Raw genomic sequence first — 27,461 nt, 5'->3', positions numbered from 1 at the left:
TATGGATGTGATAGTTGGGCCATAAAGAAGGCTGAGTGCAGAAGAATTGATACTTTTGCACTGTGATGTTGGAGAAGACATTTGAGAGTCCCTTGGACTGCCAGGAGATCAAACCAGTCAATCCCAAAGGATATCAACCCTGAATATTCATCGGAAGGACTGTTGCTAAAGCTGAAGCTCCAATACTTTGGCCATCTGATGCAAAGAGCCTATTCATCAGAAAAGACCCTGGTCCTGAGAAAGATTGAAGGCAAAAGGAAGTGAGGGCGATAGAGAATGGGATGGTTGGATGGCATCACCAACTCAATGGACATGAGTCTGAGCAAACTCTAGGAGATAGTGGAGCTGGGAGATATAGGAGCCGGACGTGCTGCAGTCCATGAGGTCGGACACGACTTAGAGTGAGACAGATGTCGGTGGCGACGTCTTCCGAGCGGGTCACCAGCACTGATCAATCACCCTGACCCCGGGGAGTCCCTTTGAGGCTAAGGCGCTGGGGGTGGGGGAACCCACCCGAAGTTCCTCGGCTGGGGGGGCGGGGGCTAGGGGCGCCCCTCTGCAGGGTTTCTGACCATTGGCTTTGGGATGTTGAGGGGTGGGGCTGGAGAAGGCATCCTCCCGGCCGGGAAGCAGCGTCCGCTCTTCGGATGCTGGGGACAATGGTGAGAGAACTCTTGGGCCTCGACCAGGCGCGCGGCGAGAAGGCGGCTCCCGCGCGGTCACCTGAGCGGGGTCAGCTGGCTCCGCTGGAGCGACGGGTCCCCGGCCCCTCCAGCCCGCGCTGGGCCGCGAGCGCCGGGCCGCGAGCCCCGAGCCCCGAGCCGGCCGGGCGCGCCGGGCCGCGGCTCCGCCGAGTGCCGCCGCCCATTGGCTGGCACGGCGCGGCCCGCTCCCGCCCCGTCCCGCCATTGGCCGCGGCCGCCGCGGGCCCCGCGCGCTAGCCGCCGCTGACATCACGAGGCCTGAGGCGGCGGCGGCGCCCCCGGCCCAGCCCGCAGCCCCCCTCGGCACAGGCGCCGCCGCGGGGCCCGGCGGAGGATGGTGCGCGGCGCGCCCGGGGCTCCCCGCCGCCGAAGCCGCAGCGCCAAGGCAGGAGCGGGCCGCGGCGCGCAGCCGACCCCCGCACCGGACGCGGGGCGAGCGGCCGCCGCGGTGAGGCGCCCAGGGCGGCGCGGGCGCAGCGGCCATGGGGGCCCTGACCAGCCGGCAGCACGCGGGCGTGGAGGAGGTGGACATCCCGTCCAATTCCGTGTACCGCTACCCGCCCAAGTCCGGTGAGCGCGACCCGGGGCTGCAAGGAGGTCGCGATGCCCCCGCGCGGGGGGTCCCCCGGGGGTCCGAGGGACCCAGAGGCCGAGGGCGCTGCAGAGCCATCTCGCAGGGTGGGAGGTGTTGGATCAGGTCTGGAGGGGCTGCTTTAGGGCCCTTGGCGGGGGTCGCCGGGGTGGGCAGCCCCTCCGCCGGGGGCTGGGAGCGGCCTGCGCGCCATCGGGTCCTGTGACGGAGACGTGCGCTCGGGGGACTGCGGCTCGGAGGGGCGGGGTGGCCACGGCGCAGGCCGGGTCCCTTCCTTCCCGCCGGGTGCTCGGGCCCCCTCGGGAGCTGAGGGTGAGGTGAAACGGGCTGGCATCGGAAGCAGGCACCTGTGCTAGGTGCTGGCCCTGGTGGCCTCCGGAGAGGGAGGCACAGGTTTGAATTAGGTTCTCCGGGTGGGGCGGGGGGGTGAGGGGGAGCTGCTCGAGGATGGCGGCCGAAAATGCGTTCGCTGTTGCGGGTGCTTTTTCAAGACGCTGTCAGAAGAAGGAGTTTAACAGAAATGTATCAGAGTCATTCGGGTTGTCGCTTTGCCAGAGTAGTGGCAAGCCTGGCATTTGGAATGAGAATAGCCCTGGGATAGGGCACAGGTATTGACAATGCCTGGAAGTATTATGTTTGTTTTCAGAATCATTAAAACGATAAATGTCTCCAGCCTCTGGCTTGTAGCATAAATATTGGAAGTGGAGGAGAATTTTGACAGCACAGGGAGGCTTACAAGTGGATTGAGCACCAGCCAGTTCGAAACTGCTGGCCGGGGACCTAACTCCTGGCTCTTTGTTTTTCAATACTTTGCTCAAGACTTCTGGGGACCCATGGCTACCATCTTCCCTTCGGCTTTGGACCTGAAGAGGATTTTCATGATCTTGGAGAGATGTCAGAATTACAGCAGTAGAATAAAGACATGCTAATGAGATGAGCTGGTTTCTCAGCAGTCAGTCCAGTTTGTGCCAGGTGAAAGCTGGGACCAGACAATGAACCTGCACCCTGCAGTGTGTCTGCCAGGGCCATGTTGCACACTGCTTTTGTGCCAAAGAATGAATTGTTGCAGACATGAATATGCTTTTGAGCTGCTTTAGTACAGTCTGAGATCAAGGGAGGCATCATTAGTGTTTTAATAAGGCTCTGACTAATTACGACTGTATGAACCCAGTGCTAAAGGAGGCATGCATTTTGCTTTTTAGTCGACAAAAATATACACAATTATTTGTGGACTTTTCTGAAATCACTTAACTTTTATTGATTAGCATATGGAGCGTGTTTTGCTGAACTTGGAGTTTGCAGTGGCGTTCACTGCCTCAGAAGAGTATTCATCCATCCTTCACTTATGGGAATAAGCATAGGTCGATCAGAGTCCCCAAAGGATATTGATGTGGATCTTGGATGATGATAATAGAAGGGTAATGGACCAAACCAAAACTTTCCCTAACCATCACCCTCCATACTTATAGTCTTAAATCATCATCTCTGCTCTACCAATCTTTTTTTAAAAGTTTCACCTATTGGTAACTCATTTTTTAATCAGAGCTTTTGCACGAGAGAAATCTTTGTAGCAAGTGGACCAAATTTTGTATGTTGAAGGTAAAACACAGAAAATAGGAATCAGAACGTTCATGTCCCAGTCGGCAGACCTCTGTGTACTTGAAAATTTGTGTACTTGGCGTACACATGCTGGTCTAGAGGCATCTGCTATCTTTCACGTGATCTTTATCATTATTATTGTTTTATTTATTTGACTGTGTTGTCTCTTTTCGGCACACGGGGATCTTTCTCTGCAGAGAACGGACTCTCTCTAGGACTCTGTCTAGTTGTGGCTCGAGGGTTCAGTAGTTACAGCATAGAGGCTCAGTTATTCCATGGTATGTGGGATCTTGGTTCCCTGACCAGGGATCGCATCTGCGTCTCCTGCACTGCAAGGCAAATGCAAGTTCCTCGTGTGATCTTTAAATTTACCTGACTATTGGATTATAATATTTTTTGTTTTTTCGGCCGGGCAGTGCAGCATACAGAATCCCTACCAGAAATCGGACTGATGCCCCCTGCATTGGAAGCTTGGCGTCTTAACTGCTGGACCATCAGGGCAGTCCCTGGATTATAGTATTTGAGCCCCAAAGGAACCTTGCAGAGAATCTGGCCCCTGATCCATTCATTTGGCGGGTAAGAAAATGGAGACTCAGAGAAGTGAGTTGGTAAAGGCCAAGGTTACCCAGCAAGTTAGTGCTTTTCTTACTAAACCATCAGCCTCTGCTTTTCTTAAGGAATTGGGTTTTGAACTCATCCTTGATGATTTGTGGAATGGAGGCTATTCTGCATCAGTATTGGTACCAAACTCAGAGGCCTGTCTCCCTGTTGAAGGATTAGACTGGGTTGATCTTGAGGTCTCCCTGTCTTTGGTACTGAACAAAGCAGACAGCAGAATTAGCTTTCTCCAGGTGACCGACCTGGCCGAGCTGGGACCGCCCTCTGGCTCCCTAGGAGGTCTCCAAACTCCACAGCAGGCACAAGGTCATCTGTCCCTGTAATGATGGTCACAGTGCCCAGCAGAAATTGGTTTTTCTGCTTTTTGTATTTTTAAAGGAACCCCTTAATTTTGTACACACCACCTGGAAACATTTAAAAGATATTGAGAACAGCTGATTTCATGTTGGAACTTGGGTTTATAGCTTTTTTTTTTTTCTTTACTAGAGATAGGCGAAAATAAAATAGCCTAAAATTGTTTAGAATTATTATTTTTTTAATTAGTCACATAGTCACATAGTTCTAAGTTGAAAAGAATGAAAAGGCATACAGTGAGAGTCATTCTCACGGTGCCTGTTCATCCACCCGGTTACTCCCTGTAAGCCGCCCATACCTACGGAACCACTTTCTGGAATTCTTCCAGAGTTTCTTGTGTAAATACAAGTGTAACATGCTACTTGGACTGCTCTGCACTGTTGTGTTTTGTTTTGTTTACTTTCAAAGATATTGGAGATCTTTTTCTGTTACCTCCATATTAGGGTTTTTTGTTGTTGCTGTTATTGTTGTTCTTTTAAAAAATAAAACAACTATATCCCATTCCTTGGTGTGTACATGCTATCCGTTTTTCACACAGTCTCCTACTGGTGAACATGTGGACGTGTCTTTCCCCCAACCTTTTACTATTGCCAACAATGCAGCAATGATTAATGTTATACATATGTTCTCAGGCAATTTTTAGCTTTGTTAATAAATACACAAATATTAATCATTTAAATAACAGAAGGTATGATGGAGTTTGTTGCTGTAGAGTATTTCTACATTAGCATAGAAAGCTGTTTTTAGCACTGTTCTGCACAGTGCTAAAAGGCACAGGGTTGTGCCTTTGTAATTTTTGAGTTAGAAGCCATTCTGTGCTTTTAAATCCTCCTCTGAGACCTTTGTTTCTTTCAAAGCCCACCATCATTTGTTCAGTAAAGGTATGGTTTTGCTGAGGTGTTGTTTTTACGCGTGCAGGCCCAACTTTTGAAAGGTGTCCCCAATACTGATAAGAGTCATTGGTTCTGTTTTTCTCTGTCCAGGAAGAAATAGCATACCATAAACACATTCATTTTAATTCAGTACCTGATAAATCTAGTTCATTTCCCTCTTACATATTTGAGCAAATTGGAAAATAGGAATAATTCGTTTTGCTCAGGTGTTAAGAGGGAAACCTATCATAAAAATTTAGAATGGGGAAAGGATAGTTGGGGGTTGGGATGGACATGTATGCAGGCTGTATTTAAAATGGATAACCAACAGGGACCTACTCTGTAGCACATGGAATTCTGCTCGATGTTACTTGGCAGAGTGAATGGAAGGGGAGTTTGGGGGAGAATGGTTACATGTATATGTATGGCTGAGTCCCTTCATTGTTCACCTGAAACTATTCACAACATTGCTAATTGGCTATACTTCAATACAAAATAAAAAGTTAAAAACATAAAAGAAAAAAATTTCAAAATGGTGAGACTTCCCTAGTGGTCTAGTGGTTAAGAATATGCCTTGCAATGCAGGGGATTACATCCCTGGTCAGGAAACTAAGATCCCACTTGCCCCAGGGCAACTAAGCCCGCACCCTCACACCCCAACTACTGAGCGCCACAGCTAGAGATCCCACATGAGGGGACAAAGATCCCGCGTGCTGCGGGATCTAAGATCTAAGGCTTGATGCAGCCAAATAAATAATTTTTTAAAAAGCAAATAAAATTCAGAATGGTAATCAGAGTCCTGGATAGCTAACATCATCATTCTTCAAATTTTTTGTTGTGTTGGAGTACATATATGCTTGTCAAGTGGGTCTGTCCTAGGGCAAGAGCAGTTTCTAAAGCACGGGTACTAAGTCTTTGCTGGTTGTACAGTTGTAAAAGTTTCTCTCAGCTTTGTTGTTGTTTAGTTGAGAAGTCATGTCTGACTCTTTTGCAACCCTGTGGACTATAGCTGGCCAGACTCCTCTGTCCATGGCATCTCCAAGGCAAGAATACTGGAGTGGGTTGCCATTTCCTTCCCCAGGGGTCTTCCCAACCCAGGGATCGAACCCTCGTCTCCTGCATTGGCAGGTGAATTCTTTACCACTGAGCCACCAGGGAAACTTACTGCAGAATAAAGAATTATTTGGTTTTGGCAAATTTTGATTGATGCATTAACTAAAATTAAGTAGGTCTCTTGGGACTTCCCTGAAAGTCCAAAGTTTAAGACTTAGCCTTCTAATGCAGGGGGTGCAGGTTCAATCCATGGTCAGGGAGCTGGGATCCCACGTGCCTTGAGGTCAAAATAACCAAAACATAAAACAGAAACAATGTTGTAACAAATTCAATAAATACTTTAAAAATAGTCCACACATTAAAAAATATTTTAAAAAAATAAAAATAAATGAAGTAGGTTTCTAAAATTTTTATTAATTGCATTTAATACCATAATAAGGCTAATGATTGTTCTATTTAATGACGGAGTCATAAAGATCAAGAGTTCAAATGCTGGTATTATTTTTGAACACTTAAAAGGTGGTAATTCTACTTTCGAAACCTCCAGTATTTTTGCTTTATTTGTACCTTACTTCATTGAGAGCAGACTGATTTCTTTCACTTCTCGATTTTGTCTTATGATTGAGGGCCTTTGATTTCCTTATATGATAGTGGTTGTGTTCTTTTGTTCCTTAGCAACTCTTTTCTCATTCTTTTATTACTGTCGGTGCACGTTATCGGGCACTGATGTATTGTGCTGTGTGCTAGTGTATAGATTCTGATCCTGGGATTTTGATGCCTATGGCAAGCATCCGGATAGAAGCCCTCAAATCAACTTTGTAGTTCATGATGTGGGTCACAGAAGGGAGGATCGACAATACAGGCTCTATGGTATCACCAGGGTTCTCCAGAGAAAGAGAACCAATAGGAGATGTCCACATAAAATTGGCCTCCGTTATTGTGAGGCTGGCAAGTCTGAAAGTTGTAGGGCTGGCCAGCAAGCTGGATTCTCAGGAACTGATGTTGTATTCGTCAGTCTGAAATCTGTAGGACAGGCTGCCAGATGAGAAACTCAGGCAGGATTTCTGTGTTAGTTTTTTTTTCCCTGAAACTTTGAACTTTTTATCTTGCATTGGGGTATAACCAGTTAACAATGTTGTGGTAGTTTCAGGTGAACGGCAAAGGGTCTCAGCCATACATGTGTATGTAAGTCTTACAGCAGAATTCCTTTTCCTCTGGGAAACCTCAGTTTTGGCTTTTAAAGCCTTCAACTGATTGGATGAAGCCCACCCACATTATCCAGGTTAATCTCTTTTATTTAAAGTCAACTAGTTATAAAGGTTAATTACATCTACAAAATACCTTCACAGCAACATCTAGATTAGTGTTTAGACGAACAACTGACCACCATAGCCCTAGCCAAGTTGATATAAAAATTAACAATCACAGTGATACTTTTTTTTTGGCTGTGCTGCAGGACTTTTGAGGATCTTAATTCCCCAACCATGGATCAAACCTGTGGTAGTGAAAGTACGGCGTCCCAACCACTGGATCACCAGGAAATTCCCAGTAGCTTCTTATTTTATCAAATTATTTGTGCTAGATAGGCACAAAACTTTGGCTCATGTTTTTAGTTTCTGAAAGAGTGCCTGTGCTGGGAAATCATATTTTTAAATGTCTAAAAATTACAGTCTTTAAAAATCATTATTTAAGAATTACACTTCTTCCAAAATTTCAGTGCTTATCATCTAGTATCAAATGTAGAATGCAGTCATAAAGAGATAAATAAGAATATAAAATATACCATGATCAGGTGGAATTTATGCCAGGAATGCAAAGTTGCTTTGATATCTGAAAAATCAATCGATGTTAATATACCATATTGGTAGAATAAAGAATAAAAACTACATGATCATTTCAATAGATGATCCAGTACCTTGGACCAATACTGCTTAACATATCCAATACCTTTTCAAGATAAAAAACATTCACAAACTTGGAACAGAAAGGTGCTTCTTCAATCTGAGGGACTTCCCTGGTGGCTCAGAGGGTAAAGCGTCTGCCTTCAATGCAGGAGACCTGGGTTCGATCCCTGGGTCGGGAAGATCCCCTGGAGAAGGAAATGGCAACCTACTCCAGTATTCTTGCCTGGGAAACCCCATGGACTGAGGAGCCTGGTGGGCTACAGTCCATGGAGTCACAAAGAGTCGGACACGACTGAGTGACTTCACTTCACTTTCTTCAATCTGATGCAGGGTATCTATGAGATATTCATAGCTACCAGTATAATTAATGGTGAGATACAGATTTCTTTCTTGCTAAGATCAGGATCAAGACAAGAATGTCTGTTTTTGCCATTCAGTATTGACTGAAGATTCTAACTGGAGATTCTAACCGGATTGGAGATTCGAACAATAAGGTCAAACAAAGAAACACATTAAAAAGAAATTTTAAGGCAGCCAGATTGTAAAGAAAAAAGTGAAACTGTATTCACAGACATGATCCTATGTATAGAAAATACCCAGGATTCCACAAAAAAAGCCTACTAGAAGTAATAAATGAGTCAGGTTGTAGATAAAAGATCATATAAACACGAAAAAATCAATTGTGCTTCTATATACAAGTAATTATCTGAAGGGCTTCCCCGGTGGCTCAGTGGTAAAGAGTCCGCCTGCAGTGCAGAGGATTTAGAGACATGGGTTCAATCCCTGGGTCAGGAAGATCCCCTGGAGGAGGGAATGGCAACCCATTCCAGTAGTCTTGCCTGGAAAATCCCATGGACAGAGGAGCCTGGTGGGCTACAGTCCATAGGGTCGCAAAAGAGTTGGACACTACTGAGTGACTAAACAACAAGTAATCTGAAAATGAAATTAAGAAAACAGTCCCATTCCCAATAGCATCAAAAAGAATATAGTGATTCTCAGGGATAAATTTAATGTAAGTGTGTGATTTGTACACTGAAAATTCTAAAATGTTATCAAGATTAATGCTCTAACGAGAGATTAAAGAGGTCTATATGAATAGACATTTCATGTATATGAATTGGAAAACTCAATATTGTTGAGATGCCAGTGATCTCCCCATTGATCTGAAAATTGACTACATTCTCTGTCACAATCCCAACAGACTTTTTTCAAAGAAACTGGCCAGCCAGTTCTAAAATACATGTGGACATGCAAAGGATCTAGAATATTCTTAACAATTTTGAGAAGGAAGAACAAACTTGGAAGGTTTTCATTACCCAATTTCAAAAATTACATCAAGACACGGTGTGGTGTTGGTACAACTAGAAGGATATAGATCAGTAGAATTGCAAGACAGAAATAAATCCTTATATTTATGGTCGGTTGTTTTTAACAGAAGTGCCAAGACAATTAATTCAACAGGGAGAGGATATGCTTTTCAACAGAAGGTGCTAGGACAATTGGATATTGACAAGCAGAAAAATGATCTTAGACCGTTTATTCACATCACCAAAAATTAACTCACAGTGGAGCATAGAATGAAAATATTGACCATGGAATGGAAGAAAATGTTGGCAAATCCTCTATATGGTAAGGGATTTGTACCTAGATTATATAAAGAATTGTGTGCAATTCAAAAACAAAAGGACAACCTGAAAAGGAGCAAAGTTCTTCAGTAGACATTTCTCCAACAAAGATAAACAAGTGAACAATTAGCATGTCAGTAATGAAAAGATGCTTAATATTGTTGGCCTTCAGGGGAATGCAGATCAAAACTACAGTTAGATTACCACTTCACAGCCACTAGGATGGCAGTAATTTTTAAAAACAAATAGTAAGTGTTGGTGAGAATGTGGAGAAACTGAAATCCTGGTCCACCACTGAAGGGAATGTAAAAAGGTACAGCTGCTATGGAAAACAGTTTGACAGCTCCTCAAATGCTTTGTTACTTTATAACTCAGCAATTACAGTCCTGGGGTGTGTGTGTGTGTGTGTGTGTATGCCCAAGAAAAATGAAAAAAAAAAAATTCAACACCAAAACATGTACATGAACGTTCATAGCAGCATTAGTCATAGTAGCTAAGATGTGGGAATAACCCAAATGTTCAACAACTGGTGACTGGAACAACTGATAAAATGTGGTAAATCTGAGCAGTGGAGTGTTATTCGTCAATAAAGAGGAATGATGTATTGATATGTGCTACAGCTTAGCTGAAACCTGAAAGACACTAACATGAAGTGAAAGAAGCCGGAGGCAAAAGGCCATATATTGTATAATCCCGTTTATATGACATGTCCAGAAGAGGCAAATCCAAAGAGACAGAAAGGAGATTAGTGACTGCCAGTGGCTGGGGGAGGGGGAGATGAGAAGTGATTGCTAACAGGGTTTCTTTCTGGGATTATGAAAATGTTCTAAAATTAGATAATGATGAATAGTTGCATAACTCGGTGAATATACTAAAAAACCATTGAATTGTATGTTTTAAATAGATGAATTGTATGGTATGTGAATTATCTCTCAATAAAGCTGTTTTTAAAAGGGACCTAGGGCTTCCCCAGGGCTTCCTTGGTGGCTCAGATGTAAAGAATCTGCCTGCCAGTGCAGGAGACTCAGGTTCTATCCTTGGGTCAGGAAGATCCCCTGGAGAAGGAAACGCAACCCTTTCCTGTGTTCTCATCTGGGAAATTCTATGGACAGAGAAGCCTGGTGAGCTACAGTCCATGGGGTCACAAAAAAAGTCGGACACGTCTCAGTGACTAAAATGACAACAAAGAGGACTTCTCTGGTGGTCCAGTGGTTAAGACTCTACCTTCCAATGCAGGGGGCAAGAGTTCAAACCCTGGTTGGTTCAAACCCAACGCTCCGCGATGGGGCCAAAAATTTAAAAAAAAAAAAAAATGGACTTAGATTTAAGAGTTAGAACTATAAAACCCCTATAAGAAGATATAGAAGAAGCTATGTATTTGTTTCAGATTGGGCAGAGTTCTTTGATACAAAGCCAAAAGCAAAATCCATAAGGGAAAAAACTGATAAATTGGATTTCTTCCAAATTAAAAATGTTTCTACTTCAAACAACATTAAGGAGATGAAAAGACAAGCCACCTTCTGAATGAAAATATTTGCAAAACACATAGAGGATTTACATCCAGAATATTTTGACAACTCTTACAACTCAATATTAAGATGACAACTCAATTTAAAAATGGACAAAAGAGTTGAATAGACATTTCACCGAAGAAGATACAGGAGTAGCCAATAAACACACTGAAAGATGCTCAGCATCAGTAGTTATTAGGGAAATACAATTAAAACCACAATGAGATAGCATTTCAAAACTGCTAGGAAAGCAACAGTAAAAGAGACAACATCAGGTGTTGGTGAGAATGCAGAGAAATTGGGATCCTCGTATGTTATGGATAGGAATGCAAAATGGTAATGGCCAATTTGGAAAAGAGTTTGAGAGTGTCTTAAAAAGTTAAATTTACCTTATGATGTAGCAGTTGCACTCCTATTGTTGTTCAGTCGCTCAGTCGTGTCCAACTCTTTGCGACCCCATGAACTGCACACACCAGGGCTTCCCTGTCCTTCACCATCTCCTGGAGCTTGCTCAAACTCATGTCCATTGAGATGATAATGGCGTCCAACCATCTCGTCCTCTGTCATCCCCTTCTCCTCCTGCCTTCATTCTTTCCCAGCATCAAGGTCTTTTCCAACAAGTAAATCTATTCAAAAGAAATGAAGACATAGATACACACAAAGACATGTGTTCGATTGTTCATAACAGCATTGCTCGTAATGATAAAAAACTGAAAGTAATCCAAATGTCCATCAACTGGTGAATGGATTAACAAAATAAGATATATTCATACATTATAATACTATTCAGCAAATTTAAAGAAAACAGCTATTGGTATATGCTACACAATGCAGATTAACCCCAAAAACATTGTGGTAAGTGAAAGTAGCCAGATACAAGATGATGTATTATTGTATGTGTCCATTTGTATGGACTAGAAACAGCAAATACAAAGAAATAGAAAGCAGAGCAGGGTTTGCTTAAGGCTGGGGATGGGAGTGGGAATTAGTTGTAAATGGACATGAGTGAGCATTTGCGATGGTGATATTTTCAACTGGATTGTGGTGATAGTTGCCAAAATCATTGAATTGTAGCGTGGATGAATTTTATGCTGTGTATATTATACCTCAATAAAGACTGTTTTTAAAAATAACAGTAAAGAGACTTCCCTGGTGGTCCAGTGGTTAAGACTCTGAGCTCTCAACGCAGGGGGCTTGGGTTTGATCCCTGGTCAGGGAACTAGATCCTACACAGCAGCAAAGATGGAAGATCCCGAATGCTGCATCTAATTCCCGGCACAGCCAAATACATAAATAAATATTAAAAAAGGCAATACCCAGTATTTTATGCCAGTTGAATAAAATAAAGAGGAGAGCTTGAGGATTTCCCTAGTGGTCCAGTGATTAAGAATCCATTGGCTAGTGTGGGGGACATGAGTTTGATCCCTGGTCGGGAAGATCCCACATGCCTCAGGGCAACTAAGCCCACACACCACAACTACTGGGCTCGTGCTTTAGAACCAGCAAGCTGCGACCACTGAGCCCAAGCGCTGAGGCTTCTGAAGCCCTCAAGCTCTAGAGCCCGTGCACCACAGATAGGGAGTCCAGCATGGGGAAAAGCCCATTCACCACGAGAAGGTAGCTCCTGCTCACCACAACTAAGGCCCAGAGCAGTCAAATAAAGAAAGAAATACTAAAAAAGAAAGAAGTTAGCATTGAAGCATTCATAAGGTGAATGAAGTGTGAGAAAAGACAGTTGGCCTGGTTGGTGTTCCGGAGAAGAGTTTCAGTGCAGTGGTAGACACTGCTGTAAAGATTTGGAGGAGTTGTGGCATGTGGGGGTGGGAGCAGACAGAGGATGGAGGAATGGATGGATGGATGGGTTGGTGAGTGGATGAGTGGGTGGGTAGATGGGCTGGTGGGTGGATGAGTGGGTGGATGGATGGATGGGTAAGTGGTTGGGTCTTAAGGAATTTGTTTTTGTATTTGTTTTTTAAGTCAGGGAGAGAATATGTTTGTAGAGGCCAACAAAAAGCCAGTGGAGAACGAGGAATAGAAATCTTGAGTAAGAAAGATGGTTGCTGATGAGGTCTGGAGGAGGTAGAGTTAGTTGGGAATGAGAACCTAGGTGAAAAAATTAAGCTTGCGATGGGGAAAATAGGAGTATCTTCTTGAGACGGGAAGAAAGTATGAATAAAATATAGGGAGGTTGAAGGTACTGAAACTTTGGTAACTGAAAAGGGTTTTTAAGGAGCGCCACAAAGTAGAAGGAAAACAGGTAGAGGGATCAGGTTGGGGACTTGAGAACGTGGGAAAGGTTTGGGTCCATTGACGTGTGCCTTGCTGTAATACTCTGAAGCTACAGTTGTTAAAACCTGTTGTGGGACTTCCCTGGTGGTCTAGTGGCTAAGACAACCACACTTCCAATGCAGGGGCTCCGGGTTTGATCCCAGGTCAGGGAGCTAGATCCCACATGCTGCAACTAAGGGTTCGTACGGCACAGCTGAAAGATCCTGCACCCCACAGCTGAGACCCCGGGGCATGCCCCCGCCCCCAAAAAAACCCCACTATGTTGTACTTGTTCAGAATAGAATAGGATCCAGATCTAGATATATATAGCATGATAAAAATCAAATTTCAGTTAGTGCAGGAGGCCATGGGCTGCAACGTTTGAGCCTGTGCTCCAGAGCTCAGGATCCACAGTTACTGAAGCCCAGACATCCTGGAGCCGAACTGAGCAGCAAGAGAAGCCACTGCAATGAGAGGCCCAGGCACCGCAAGTAGAGAGGAAGCCCCACTTGCCGCAACTGGAGAAAGCCCAGCAGCAATGAAGACCCAGCACAACCATAAATAAATAAATAAGAAAGTAAAATAATTAGTGGGGGAAGTGGAATAGTCAAGAAATTATGTTAGCGATGTTTCCTATTTGGGAAAAAAAAAAATTAAACCCTTATCTCACACAGTTCACAAGGACGATTCCAGATGTAAAAACAATAAAATTTAAAAAAAACCAGACAAGCAACATAAACTAGAAAGAGTAGGGAGTGTTTATCAGGAGGGAAACAGTTAATTCAATCTGGACACTCAATGGGATTACAGTATAATGGTTAAGAGCACACACAGGCTTTGGAATAAAAATAGCTGGATTTGGGGCATGGCACTGCCTCTTCTTAACTGTGTGACCTTGGACAAAGTCCTTAACCTCTCTGGGCATTCAATTCCTCTTTGGTAAAATAATAATAAAAAAAAGTTAACACCCACCTTACAGGGTCATAAGGAATAACCTATGTAATATTTGTTAGTATAACACTGGTATATAGAGTAAGCCTTCAAAAAGAGGTTGTTATTATATAGTCATTAAGAACAATGAGGTTGGGAATTCCCTGGTGGTTCAGTGGTTAGGACCTGGCCAGGTCTGGGTTCAATACCCTAGTCAAGGAACTAAGATTTTGTAAGCCAATTGAAGTGGGGGCCAGAAAAAAAAAAAAACAAAAAAACAATGAAGTCAATCCATAAGTCCATAAGTCCAGACATGGAAAGTTGCCAATATTACATTAGAGAAAAAAAAGCTACGTGCAGATCAATATGAGTAATATTTTAATTAGGTTAAAAAACAAAGCAAAACCGAAAACTTGAATGTGCTTATACATGTATAGGAAAACCTAGAAGGCTGCGAACTGTTTTTTGTTGTTTGTTTGGGGGGAGAATCATTATCTTTTTTAAGTTAATTAATTTTGTTTTTGGCTGCGCTGGGTCTTCACTGCTGTGCACTAGCTTCCTCTAGTTGCTGCCAGCAGGGGCTACTCTTGGTGAGGGGGCACAGGCTTCTCACTGCAGTGACTTGTTACAGAGCTCCGGTTCCAGGCACGTGGACTCAGTAGTTGCCACGAGGTGTGTGGAGTCTTCCCAGACCAGGGATTGAACCTGTGTCCCCTGCATGGGCAGGCAGATCTTAACCACTGGACTGCCAGGGAAGTCCCCCCAAATTAAGAGTTTTTGTTTGTTAACATTTGGGGTATCCATTAAATACAGAGTTGAAGAAAAGTGAGAAGTGTCAACTGCCCTTTATTGTGTGATGTAATAGTTCATAGTGGTTTGGTGGCAAATGTTAGAATATCTCATTGGGGCAGACATAAATTCTAGAATCCACTGAGCAGCATTTACTTTCATTATGATGTTAGAAATATACCCCAGTAGTGTAGTTCACTGGGTAAACTATTTAAGATGGTTAATTCCAAGATATTTCTTTTTCACAAGCTGAGTAACAAATAGCTGTATTCTTCTTAACAGATAGTTGAAAAAAGAATGTGACTGGCACCTTAAAATATTTTTATATTGATTACATGTTGAAGTAGTATTTTAGATTTATTGGGTTATTAGAATATCCAACGTTGGGTTAAATAAAATATATTCAAATTAATTTTGATTGTTTTTACTTCAAAAATATGGCTCTTAGATAATTTTAAATTACATATGCGGCTTGCTTTTTCTTTTTTTTGGTCATGCCTCAAGACGTGTGAGATCTTAGTTCCCTGACCAGGGATCAAACTCTTGACTCTACACTGGAAAACAAGAGTCAACCACTGCACCTCCAGGGAAGTCCTGTCCTGGTATATTATTACTGAACAGTGCTAATCTGGAAGAAGAGTACTAATGTAATTTTCTTCCCTTGTAAGTAATTTTTTTAAATCTGGATGCCTTTTTTTCTCTAATACTTAAAAAAAATACTGAATTGTACTAGTACTGATCATTCTGGGCCATACCTTATGGGGTTTTCCCCCTTGATATTTTATTTTTATTGTGGTTAAAAATGCATAACATTAAACTTACCGCCTTAACCATTTTCAGGTGTTAACAGTTCATTAGTGTGAAGATCTCTAGAACTTCTTCTTGCGAAGCTGAAACTATACCCATTAATCACGAATTCCCCCTTTTCCCTCCCACACACATCTTGTTTTAAATACAATTTAGGGGGTGAGTGATAAATTAGGAGTTTAGGATTAAAATGTCTATACTACTATATGTGAAATAGATACCAACAAGGACCTACTATATAGCACAAGCAGCTATACTCTATTTACTCAGTATCTTGTAATAACTTGTAATGGAAAAGTATTTCTATAACCGAATCACTTTGCTATACTCCTGAAACTAACACACCATTGTAAATCAACTACATTTCAATAAAAATTTTTCTTAAAAGTATATAATTTTTGAGTATGATGTGGCTTCTTTTTTCCAGTTCTATTGAGATATAATTGACAAATAACATTCTGTAAGTTTAAGGGGTACAACATGATAATTTGATCTATGTGTATCTTGCAAAATGATTACAAGATATGTCTGTTTTAAAATAAGGTTTAGATTTTTTTTTTTTCTTTAGGTTTAGATTTTTTTAATTGAATTTATTTTTGGCTGCACTGGGTCTTCATTGCTTTGCGAGGGCTTTTCTCTAGTTGTGGTACACTGATTTCTCTTGTTGCAAAACACGGGCTCTGGGCACTTGAGCTCAGTAGTTGTGGCTCTTGGGCTTAGTTGTTCCTTGGCTTGTGGAATCTTCCCGGACCAGCAATTAAACCAACATCCTCTACACTGGCAGGTGGATTCTTAACCCTTGAACCAGGGATGTCCCAAAATGTATTTTCTTAAAGCCTGCAAAGAATTCCAATTATGATTTGGTTAATAAATTATAGCCAACTATGGGACTTCCCTGGAGGTCCAGTGATTAGGATTCCATACTTTCTATGTGAGGACTGCAGGTTTGATCCCTGGTCGGGGAACTAAGATCCCACATGCTACATAGGGGGCCTACAAAGTAAAATAAAAACCATAGCTAATTAATAATGAAAAGCTTGCAGGCAATCTACTAGTCATGTATGTTGTTTCCTATCCACAAATAGGCAAAGAAATGTTTTAGTGTAGTTCTTTTTTCCATACCATTTCTGATCTTAGTGCACAGTTCTCACGAAGAAGCAAAAATGTGCACAAAGTGTCCACAAGGCCTTTTTTTTTTCACAGCCTGTTGGTGCATTTGGTGTTCCCATCTGGTGATGTGGCCGCACCATCCAGGTCACTGCGCCCAGATCCCCACCTCTGGGCAGCCTGGGCAAACAACGCCTTACCCAGGCTGCAGGTGGCAAGTTCGCTCTCTCCGCAGTCTAGTTTCAAAGAGAGGAAAAAAGCAAAATGTGGGTTGTCTTAAGTTTAGTTTTTCTTTTATCTCATGAGGCGTTCATATTTTAAGTGTGCCAAGGGAGATCAGTGTGGCCTTGGCACTTCTCTCGAAATGAAAAAAATCTCCTTTTCAAGGTGGATTATTGACCTTACTTTTAGGTCTTTGTATATGTGTGCTCTTGATTTTTAATGCCAAGCGAGGCTGGATTTCCCTGGGACTCCAGTGGTTATGACTCTGAGTTTCCAATGCAGAGGATGTGGGTTCAATCCCTGGTTGGGGAACTGAGATCCCACATGCTGTGCAGTGCAGCCAAAAATATTTTTTTTTTCTTTTAAATAGTCATAAGAGAAAATAGAGACTTCCCTGGTGGTCCAGTGGCCTAGACAGCAAGCTTCTATTCCGGGGGGCCCAAGTATGATCCCTGACCAGGAAACTAGATCCCATATTCGACAACTAAGAGTTCACATGCCTCAACCAAGACCCTGTGCAGCCGAATAGATTTATTTAAAAATAAAAAATTAAGTTAAAAGTTAAAAAATAAAATGCGAGACAAGGTTACAGTTAGCTCTACACACTGCTTTCTGGGTAATTTCGTTTATTATCGTGGCTGTCCCCAAAAGGGCGTTTCCAGTAGAACCCTGCCATCTTTAATGCTTTAACCCCGAAGCCTTTAACCCTGAAGCCATTAGTGCTGTTTTCTTGCTAGGATCAATCTCTACCATGTGTAAGCTGATTATCCGTTGATTTCATTGTCCCCGCGTCCCTCACCTGATGGCTCCCAGGTCCTGGAAACTCAGCGTGTCCCAGATTGAACTCAGCCTGTACCACTCCAGACACCGAACCTGCTTCTCCCCATTCTTTATTCATGATCTGGGCAAGCCACCCATTAATGTAAACATCTTTCCTAATTTCACCTAATGTATAGTAAATGTATATTGTCTAATGTGTAGAAAATATATTTTCCTAATGTCTGACAGTAAATGACAAATTCTTTGAGATGGCTGCTTCTGTTTGTGACAGCTAGGCACCTCCTTCTGTATAAATTATGCACGTGGAAAATAGGGCTAGCAAGTGCTAGACATAAATAATTTATAACTAAGCTCCTAAATGATGAATTGCGCTGTGTATCTCTGTGGATGGCTGCCCCTGTGTGTTTTCATGTTGATGGGTAACTTTCAAGGGTTCCTCCTAGATTGCTTTGGTTTTGGCTGCTTTTACCCTCCAGGGGCTTTCCAGGTGGCTCAGTGGTAAAAGAATCCACCTGCTAATGCAGAAGACACGGGTTCAATCCCTGGGTCAGGAAGATTCCCTGGAGAAGGAAATAGCAACCCACTCCAGTATTCTTGCCTGAAAAATCCAATGGACAGAGAAGCCTGGCAGGCTACGGTCCCCGGGGTCCCAAAGAGTCAGACACGACTTAGGAATTAAAATAACAGCAACGACTCTCAAATAATGTTTTCCTGCTTGCTGGTTAATTAAAGAATTGCCTCACTTTGTGGCAAGGGATTTTATCCATGTTGTTTTGTTTAATGTGTTTCTAGACCAAAGCAACTCCATGTGTAGAAAATCCAAAAAAATGAATGTTTGATTCCATTTTCCTGTTAGAACTTTCTGCCTTTGTTGCTGTGGCTTCTTCACAGGCTAAAAGTGCTGAATCTCATTTTTTTAGAGTTTTCTGTAAACCTAAAAAATTGAAACATTTATCCTAGCCATATAACACATGAAGAAGACTTGCTGATTCGTAAGTTCTTTGTATTAATCCAAGAACTGGGGTATATGAGAGCATTGATAGAATATGTTATGGCTGAGTCACTCACTTTTGAACAGTTTACCTTTATGGGAGAATTAGGTTATAGAAATGTGGGCTAAGAAGCATTTGGGGTTTGTTGTTGTTCCTGTTTTGTTTTTATTGACATATAGTTGATTTACACTGTGTTAATTTCTGCTGTCCAGCTAAATGGTTCTGTTTGTATATGTACATTCTTTTCTGTACTCATTTCCATTGTGGTTTATCACAGAATATTGAGCACAGTTCCCTGTGCTATGCAGTAGGACCTGTTGTTGATCAGTCTGTGAGAAGCATGAGTTTAATCAGATCTGGAAAGTGTTCCCAGATGGAATGGGCCGTGTTACCTAAGCCTCGGTTACTTATTGCCATCGTGTCCTGGCTTGGTTCCTCCAGCTGTCTGGATAAGGCAGTTGGAGATCCTGACCCTGGCTGCAGACTGCCTCTGGTTAGTGTAGAGTTGAAAATATTCCTGCTTCCTGGCTGGTCAAGGTGGGCCCTGACTGATGTCCCTGTAATCTTGGCCATGAAGACTGCTAATGAATTTGGGACTAGGGTGTATATGCGTGTCTGTGTCTTTCAAAATCACTAAACTTGTCCAGTTAAGCAATATAATCTGTGTGGTATGTGAGTGCCCAGTTGCTTAGTTGTGTCTGACTCTTTGAGACCCAGTGGACTGCAGCCCGCCAGGCTCCTCTGTCCATGGAATTTTCCAGGCAAGAATCTGTGTAGTAGTTGATTGGTAAAGCCTGGGGCAGTATTACTTAATTTGTATTTTCCTATTAAACCATCATTTTAAAGCAAATATGGAACATAAGGAGCCTTCATTGTGGAGGGTGTTGGAGGTATACATGGAATTGGCAGGGAAATCCTGAGACTACTGTGTTTGGGTATGAGCTGGTGTAAGAAAAATCTAGGCAAAGGAACATATGTGTGTGTGTGCATGCTGATACCTGCAGTTAAGATTCATGAGTACATGCAGAGTAAGGAATAACCACTTCAAGTGTGAGGGAAAAAATTCAGGAACAAAATACATACATATATATATATTCATTAATGTGCATTGTGGGGCCTTCTGGTCTTTTGCTTCTTGGTATGACAGGCAGATCATGGTAAAGATTCAATTAAGAATGTCAAAAGGGACTTCCCCGGTGATCCGGTGGTTAAGAAGCCGACTGCCAATGCGGGGGACGGGGGGATTTGATCCCTGGTCTGGGCAGATCCCACATGCCACAGGGCAACTAAGCCCGTGTGCTGTGACCTCTGAGCCAGCACGCCACCACAAGAGAAGTCCTCAGTCGCTGCAACTAGAGACACCCCACATGAAGTATAGCCAAAAAAATAGAATGTCAAAAGGAACACAGTGATCTATTTTATATTTGATATCTTGGGTTCTCACTGCTAGGATTTTGCGTATTTTGTGCCTTTATCCCCAATCAAGAGAAGAAAATTTTCCTAGGGTTAGAAATGGCTCTAATTGTTTGTTGAAGGGTTAACATTTTTTTTTTTTCCCCCTGAATCGGCTTGTTCACTTGGCTTAGTTTGACTGGTTTCTGTCTCTCGCCCTCTAGGAAGCTATTTTGCCAGCCACTTCATTATGGGAGGAGAGAAGTTTGATTCAACTCACCCTGAAGGCTACTTGTTCGGAGAAAACAGTGATCTGAACTTTCTGGGGAACAGACCAGTGGCGGTATGGTTATTATCTGTTTTCTTTCACTCGGGGCTAAGTGGCCGAGTCAAATGGTCTTGTCAAAATAAGTTTGTAATTGCTGGTTCAGCAGTGTCTGCGGCTTGGTCTGAGTTGAGAGGAGCCAGACTGCAGCCTCTTTGGTGGAGCAGGGTCTCCTGGCACCAGAGGCTGCCCCGTGGAAAAGTACCCGGTCTGCCTGAGGGTGAGGACAGCTCACAAAACGCAGCTCTCCTTGGATCTGCCCCTCTGAAGCTCTGCCTAAACGCCACCTCTGCAGACTTCCCTTGCCCGGTCCCTAGCTTGTCCGCACCTTGCTTTTCATTCCTCTTCATAGCAACTAATACCACGTTGTTGTTTTTCAGTCAATAAATCATGTCTAACTCTTTGCAACCCCATGGACTGCAGCATGCCAGGCTTCCCTGTCCTTCACTATCTTCTAGAGTTTGCTCAGATTTCATGTTTATTGAGTCAGTGATGCTATCTAACCATCTCATCCTCTGCTACCCCCTTCTCCTCCTGCCTTCTTTCTTTCCCAGCATCAGGGGTCTTTTTCAATGAGTCAGCTCTTCGCATCAGGTGGCCAAAATATTGGAGCTTCAGCATCAGTCCTTCCAATGAATATTTAGGGTTGATTTCCTTTAGGATTGACTGGTTTGATCTCCTTACAGTCCAAGGGACTCTCAAGAGTCTTCTCCAGCACCACAATTCGAAAACACCAATTCTCCCTAATACCACATAAGCTTCTGTTGCCTTGTCACCTCTATTATCTGCCTTTTGCATCAGAATGTACATTTCCCAGGGCAAGGGGGCTGTGCCACTGTCGAAACCCAGCACCCAGAACAAAGCCTGGGACATTGTGATAAGCCTTTCATAAAGATCTGTTGAATGAATGACTGACAAATTTCCCCTCAATATCTGAGTTGATATCAGACTGTCTCTCTCTCCATTCATTCAACTCATTCCATAAACGTTTATGGGGCATTTTCTCTGCACCCAGCATGAAGCTTTGCAAAAATAGCTGCCATGTGGCTACTGAGTGGCCATTTTGTGCTAAGGAAGGCCCTAGAGACTTTTCAGACATTATTTCTTATCTTCATCAAGACCCACTTTAGGACTTCCCTGGTGATCCAGTGGTTAAGATTCCACACTTCCAATGCAGGGGCCAGGGTTCAATCCCTAATCCGGGTACTAAGATCCCACATGACATGTAGCAAGGACAAAAAATAAATAAATAAAAACAAAACTATATTTTAAAAAACCCTACCTGTCAGAGAATTTATTATCAATATTATTTTGTAAGCAAGAGAACTTGAGGTTCCAAGAGCTGAACAGTGGTAATAGCCTTTGTTGTTGTTTAGTCGCTAAGTCGTGTCCAACTCTTTTGTGACCCCATGGACTGTTGCCCGCCAGGTGCCTCTGTCCATGGGATTTTCCAGGCCAGAATACTAGAGTGGGTTTCCATTTCCTTGTCCAGAGGATCTTGCTAACCCAGGGATTGAACCCATATCTCCTTGTAGTGCAGGCGAATTCTTTACCGCTGAACCACCAGGGAAGCCCAGTAGCCTTTGTGAAGTGCACACTGTGTTCCAGGCCCTGTTCAAAATGCTTTCAGAAAATTTTCCCCAAAGCCACATAACTAGATCTGCCTAGCCACCGATCAATAACCTTTCCACTGCTTCTCTTTGCTCCAAAATATCCTGCTGTTCTCTAGAAACTCCTATTTTAGTGGGGCAGGCCAAACACAGGAACAAGAGATATTTCAATAGCAATCAAGGTCTGAAAGGGCTGGGATTCTGTAGGTATAGAGAGTGGGGGAGGGGACTCGCAAGGGCCAATGCTTTGGTGCCGGTTTTGAGAAGGAGGCCTTGGAGGATGGCTGGGTTTTCGTGAGGTGGGTGGGCGTGGGGCTTCCCAAGGGGGAGGCACAGAGCCCAGGCATGAAAGCATTCACGTTTCTGTCGCATCAGCAACCATTTACTGAGAAACTACTGTGTGCCAAGTACTGTGGTCGGCGCTGGGGATACAAAGCTGAAATGAGCATGGTTTGTCCCTCCCCTGGAACAAATAAGGAAGCCAGTCTGGCATGAGTGGACCTTTCCTGGTGGAGAAGCAAGATTGGAAAAGTAGGTGGGGGCTCCGTTCCCTCAAGACGTGTTCCACTCTCTCCCATAGGCTCTGGGGAAATACGTTTTTTAGGCTGATGAGCACCCCAGAGAAATCATTTATTTTTTGGTCTTTAGGAAGGTTAATCTGATGACGATTTTCCATCTGGAGCTTTAATTAAAAAGCATTTTGGTTGTTGTTGATGGTTTTTATTGTTTTCTTCCTTTCTATCTGGGCTTTGCTGATGGCTCAGAAGATAAAGAATCTGTCTGCGATGCAGGAGACCCAAGTTCGATCTCCTGGAGACGGGAATGGCAACCCAGTCCAGTATCCTTGCCTGGAAAATTCCATGGACGGAAAAGCCTGGGGGGTCTATAGTACATGGAGTCACAAAGAGTCAGAAACAACTGAGCGACTAACAACACCTTTCTTTCTGGAGTGACAATACCCCCACCACACCCCGGTGCTGTGTGCTCAGTCGTGTCCAACTCTTTGAGATTCCATGAACTGTAGCCACCCCTCACCCCCCCAGGAATTTTCTAGGCAAGAATGCTGGGAGTGGGAAGCCATTTCCTTCTCCAGGGGATCTTCCCCACTCAGGGATCAAACCTGCATCTCCTGCATTAGTAGATGGATTCTTCACTGTGCCACCTCAGAAACCAATTCTTAGTTGAACAGTACTTTCAAAATACCAAGTACTTTCTGCTTCACAGTTAATTATGACAACTCATACTTATCAAATGTCTACTGTCTGATTTTTCTACTGTTACCTTAGCCTTTAGAGTGGAATGATCTTTTTTTCTGCTTGAGTCAGATAAGAACTCCCTTACTTCCTGGGAGTGGGCTCATGCTTGAAAAATACCCTTTTTTCTCACAGGGACTTGGACATTTGCATCCACTTCTTCCTCCCTTTTTTCTTTCCTCTGGTGTCAGAATAGTTTATATACTTTTTTTTTTTTAATATACTTTATTAAAGTGTAGGTTTAAAAAAAATCTTTTTCAGGCCATAAAGGTGAGTTTAAAACAAGGGAACACTTCTTTAGGCTCATTTTGACGTTGATGCTGGCCGACAAACCTCCCCAAAGTATAACCGTCTTGTTTACACTTCTGTGAGCCCGTGAATGACCGAGCTCTTCCAGGAGCCCCGGAGAGCAGCATTGACCTTCACTTGCAGGCTTTCTCCCAAGGAAGCATCAACATTGGCCTTTTTGTTGTTGTTTTTGTGGACCAGTCATTAAACATGCTTCATGTTGCACAGAGCAAATGTTTTCAGAGGACATCATCGTTTCACGTTAAGAAAGCAAATCGGAGTAACTTCAAAGAGGGAGGTGGAAGTAGAGAATGCAACACGTTTCCCTTTGCTTTTTCCCTTTCTTGGTTAATAATAGCTAACATTTAGTGAACCCTTACCATTTGCCAGGCCCGGTTGTTCCAAGTTCTCTGTATGTGTTAACTCTTTGTGTCCTTGTTAATGCAAGTTCAAAGGTGATGCACAGTGGGGCCAAACTGAAACGTCAGAGTTTGGAGCAGAGAAAGGTTTATAGCAGGACCATGCAAGGAGATGGGTGGCTCATGCTGTGAAAAGCTTCAACTCTCCAAAGAGTTTCGGCACAGCGCTTTGGAATGGCCGGGGAGGCAGGGGTGGGCGGTGTTGTGAGGTATGTGATCGCCTTGTGCAGTTCTCTGACTGGCTGATAAGGAGGGAGCAGGGGTTGTCACAGGGGTTCCCTTTAACAGTCCTCAGGCTCCAGGAGGCCTGGGGCTATGTGCTTCTGATCATCAAGTAGTTCTTCCATTTGGTGGGAGTTTTTTCAGATCTGCAAAACAACTCAGGAAATTTGCATCAAATACTATTATCAAGGTGCTTCAGAGAGGAGCTGAAGCAGAGGATATGGGGGAAGGCCTGTCCAGGGAAGGCCCCATAGGGTCCTGCTCGGTTACAGCCTCACACCCTAACGAGGAAGGTCCTGATTGGAAAGCCTGGAAGTGACTGACGCAGGATTTGAACCCAGCAGTCCAGCTCCAGAGCCTGGGGTCCCCTGCCCTTTGCTGCTGGTCAGGCTGGGAGTACTCAGCACCCCTGCCCACATCCTGTCTGTGAGTCTGAGTAGATCCTTGAGGGCAGTTTGTGAAACGTGGGGAGAGTAGCCAGCGTGGCCGTGACACGTTTTCACAAGTATCTCTTGAGAGAGTTTGTATTTGGTGTGTAATTCCACCGGCTGGCCTGACCTTGGCCGCCTGCTGTTACCGCACGTCAGCTTGTTTAGGGGAAGGCCCAGCGACTGAAGGCTGACTGGTCACTTGAGTTCTCCAGAGCTGACCTCTACTCTCTACTAACATATCCCAGTGTCGGTAGATGGGCATCGGGTTGCAGAGGAAAGAGAACAGCCTTATAAAGCCATCCAGGAGCCCCGGGCAGGAACGGCTCCTCTTTCCAAAGAGATGGGGACATAATACGTTGAAATACATGGTTAGATTAGATTATAAAGGCCATAGACTTCCTGGCTTCTGGGACTTGTTGAATTTCCTGTCATCTTCTGAATGATCAGACGTAGATGAGTACCATTCAGCAGTGGCTCGGCCTGTAGTTTTTACTGAAGCTCATCTCCCGCTTAGGATAATCCATTCGTCAAAGTCAGATGTATTATCAAGTCTTCAGGTCAGATTTAAAGAACCAGAGTGTGTGTGTATATGGAAGGACAGTTGGAGAGAGGTCAGACTCAAGATTGCAAATTTTACATACATCTTACTGTTGCAACCCTGGCAATGAAGATTGCAACCCAGACTCTGCATCCCTGGCAAGGGTCCATCACTCAGGCTCTCAAATTACCCACTTGTAATGGGGAGGCTGTTCTGACTTTGTAGGAATGTCATGCTTGAAAAATGCGTTGGAATTGCTGGAGGAAGAGATGTATGCGACAATGTTAGCTATACTCGCTAGCCTTTCAGGTTGGTTCTTTCTGCACTTACAGTTCTGGGTGGAACACATACTCACTTTTTTTTTTTTTAAGTTAATTTTGAGTTAATTTTTCTCATTTTATGTCATTTTTTAATTTTCTTGGCCAAGCCACGTGGCAGGTGGGATCTTAGTTCCCAAACTAGGGATTGAACTCATGCCCCTTCCAGAGTCTTAACCACTGGACCACCAGACAAATCCCCTCACCGGTTGTTAAGTAACTATCTCAAGCAGTGAACAGGGCTTCTACAGGTCCTTCTGCTCTGGTCTCTGTATAGAGGGATGAGATGGTGGTGTTTGTACATCACAGTTGAGGCCACCTTCCCCTTCCCTAGATGGCAGAAGAGCTGATGCTAGGTTTTTGGTCCTTTATTGCATTAGATCTTCTTTTTCTTTAAGAGTTTTTTCCTTTTCTTTTTTTATGGCTGCACTGGATCCTCGTTTGCTTTGCTCGGGCTTTCTCTAATTTCGACAAGCAGGGGGCTGCTCTTCCTTGCGGTGCATGGGTTTCGCATTGTGGAGGCTTCTCTTAGGGTGGAGATCCAGGCACACAAGCTCTGTAATTGTGGCTCCCAAGGCTTTAGAGCTCGGGCTTCAATAGTTGTGGCACACAGGCTTAGTATGCTCCATGGCATGTGGAATCCTTCTTGACTAGGGATTGAACCCATGTCCCCTGCATTGGCAGGCGGATTCCTATCCACTGCAGCACCAGGGAAGTCCTAGATCTTATTTTATTGAGGTAAATTACTGCTAAAACTCTAAATCATTGGGAGGTTTAGTGACCTTAGGATTGTCAGTTTTCGAGAGATATCTTGACTCCAGAGGCATTTAAAAAAATATCCACGTTTCTGGAATATTTTAAGAATTCGAACAGTGACAACTATAGTGCTTTGATTTCCATTTTAGAAAGTTAATTCTTTAAATAAGCTCAGAGTATAGAGTGAATCAGAAAGAGAGGAAGAGACCAGTTAGGAAGTCGTAGTTCATCTTACTTTTTAGATAAAAAGTGCATTTATCTAGAGAGAAACACACTCCATAGACAAAGTATGGGCCATCTCAGAAGGCGAAAATGGCCCAGAAGTCATAGTTTATGTTAGTTAAGAATGAAAAGTACCTGAACTAGGATATTGGCATTAAAAAAAAAAAAGGATCCAAGAGTTCTGGGCAGTTGGAGTTGAGGAAAAGGGAGAAGTCAGGCAGAGGACATGGAGGAGCAGAGCCCCTGGGGGCAGCTGCCACGTAAGCAGGGCGCTTTGTGGGTGTTTTGTCTGAAGGTTGGTTTGTGCCCAGGCCCAGCGTAACCAGGCAGGTTGGTCACAGGTGCAGTGATATCTACAGCCTTAGAGCCTCTGTTCGTCTGCGCAGGCTGCTGTAACAAAATACCATAGGCTGGGTGGCTTAAACAACAGATACTCATTTTTCATGGTTCTGGAGGCTGAGAAGTCCAGGATCAAGGTGCCAGTTGGAAGTGAAGGCCCTCTTCCTTACTGGCGATGACTGCCTTCTACTGTGTCTACACACGGCAGAGAGAGCCTGGGAGTTCCCTAGTGGTTAGGATTCTGAGCTTTCACTGCCAAGGGTCGGGTTTCCGTCCCCGGTTGGGGAATTGAGATTCTGCAAGCCTGTCTCAGTGCAGCCACAAAGGAAAAAGAGAGAGAATGTTCGCTCGCTTTCTGTTCCCATCTTGAGGGGCCCACCCTTGTGACTTTATCTAACTGTATGTTGTTGTTTAGTCACTAAGTTGTGTCCAACTTTTTGCAACCCCATGGACCGTAGCCCCCCAGGCTCCTCTGTCCATGGGATTTCCCAGGCAAGAATACTGGAGTGGGTTGCCATTTCCTCCTCCAGGGAATCTTCCCAATCCAGGGATCGAACCCGAGTCTCCCGCATTGGCAGGCGGATTCTTTACTGCTGAGCCACCAAGGAAGCCCTGCTGCTGC

At 43.8% G+C, this 27,461-nt stretch overlaps 1 protein-coding gene across 5 annotated transcripts in view; it reads left to right on the top strand.

The window, feature by feature from the left end:
* Positions 1–992: 992 nt before the first annotated feature.
* Positions 993–27,461, top strand: part of RNF157 (ring finger protein 157) — a 75,272-nt gene continuing 48,803 nt past the window's right edge. Inside the window, exons 1-4 of one of the 5 annotated variants that reach the window (XM_043461477.1) lie at positions 1,142–1,274; positions 3,312–3,471; positions 15,324–15,482; positions 20,344–20,462. In XM_043461477.1, the coding sequence (XP_043317412.1) occupies positions 20,370–20,462 (93 nt within the window). In that variant the 5' untranslated portion in view covers positions 1,142–1,274; positions 3,312–3,471; positions 15,324–15,482; positions 20,344–20,369. Of the gene's footprint in view, positions 1,275–3,311; positions 3,472–15,323; positions 15,483–20,343; positions 20,463–27,461 lie in introns of all 5 variants that reach the window. The other 4 variants (XM_043461485.1, XM_043461493.1, XM_043461468.1 and 1 more) reach the window with 4 other exon arrangements.

This window comes from Cervus canadensis, chromosome 1 (assembly GCF_019320065.1).
Source record: "Cervus canadensis isolate Bull #8, Minnesota chromosome 1, ASM1932006v1, whole genome shotgun sequence".
In the NCBI taxonomy this organism is placed as follows: Eukaryota; Metazoa; Chordata; class Mammalia; order Artiodactyla; family Cervidae; genus Cervus; species Cervus canadensis.
The sequence above is the reverse complement of the archived record's forward strand: the minus strand, read 5'-3'. Positions and strand labels throughout refer to the sequence as shown.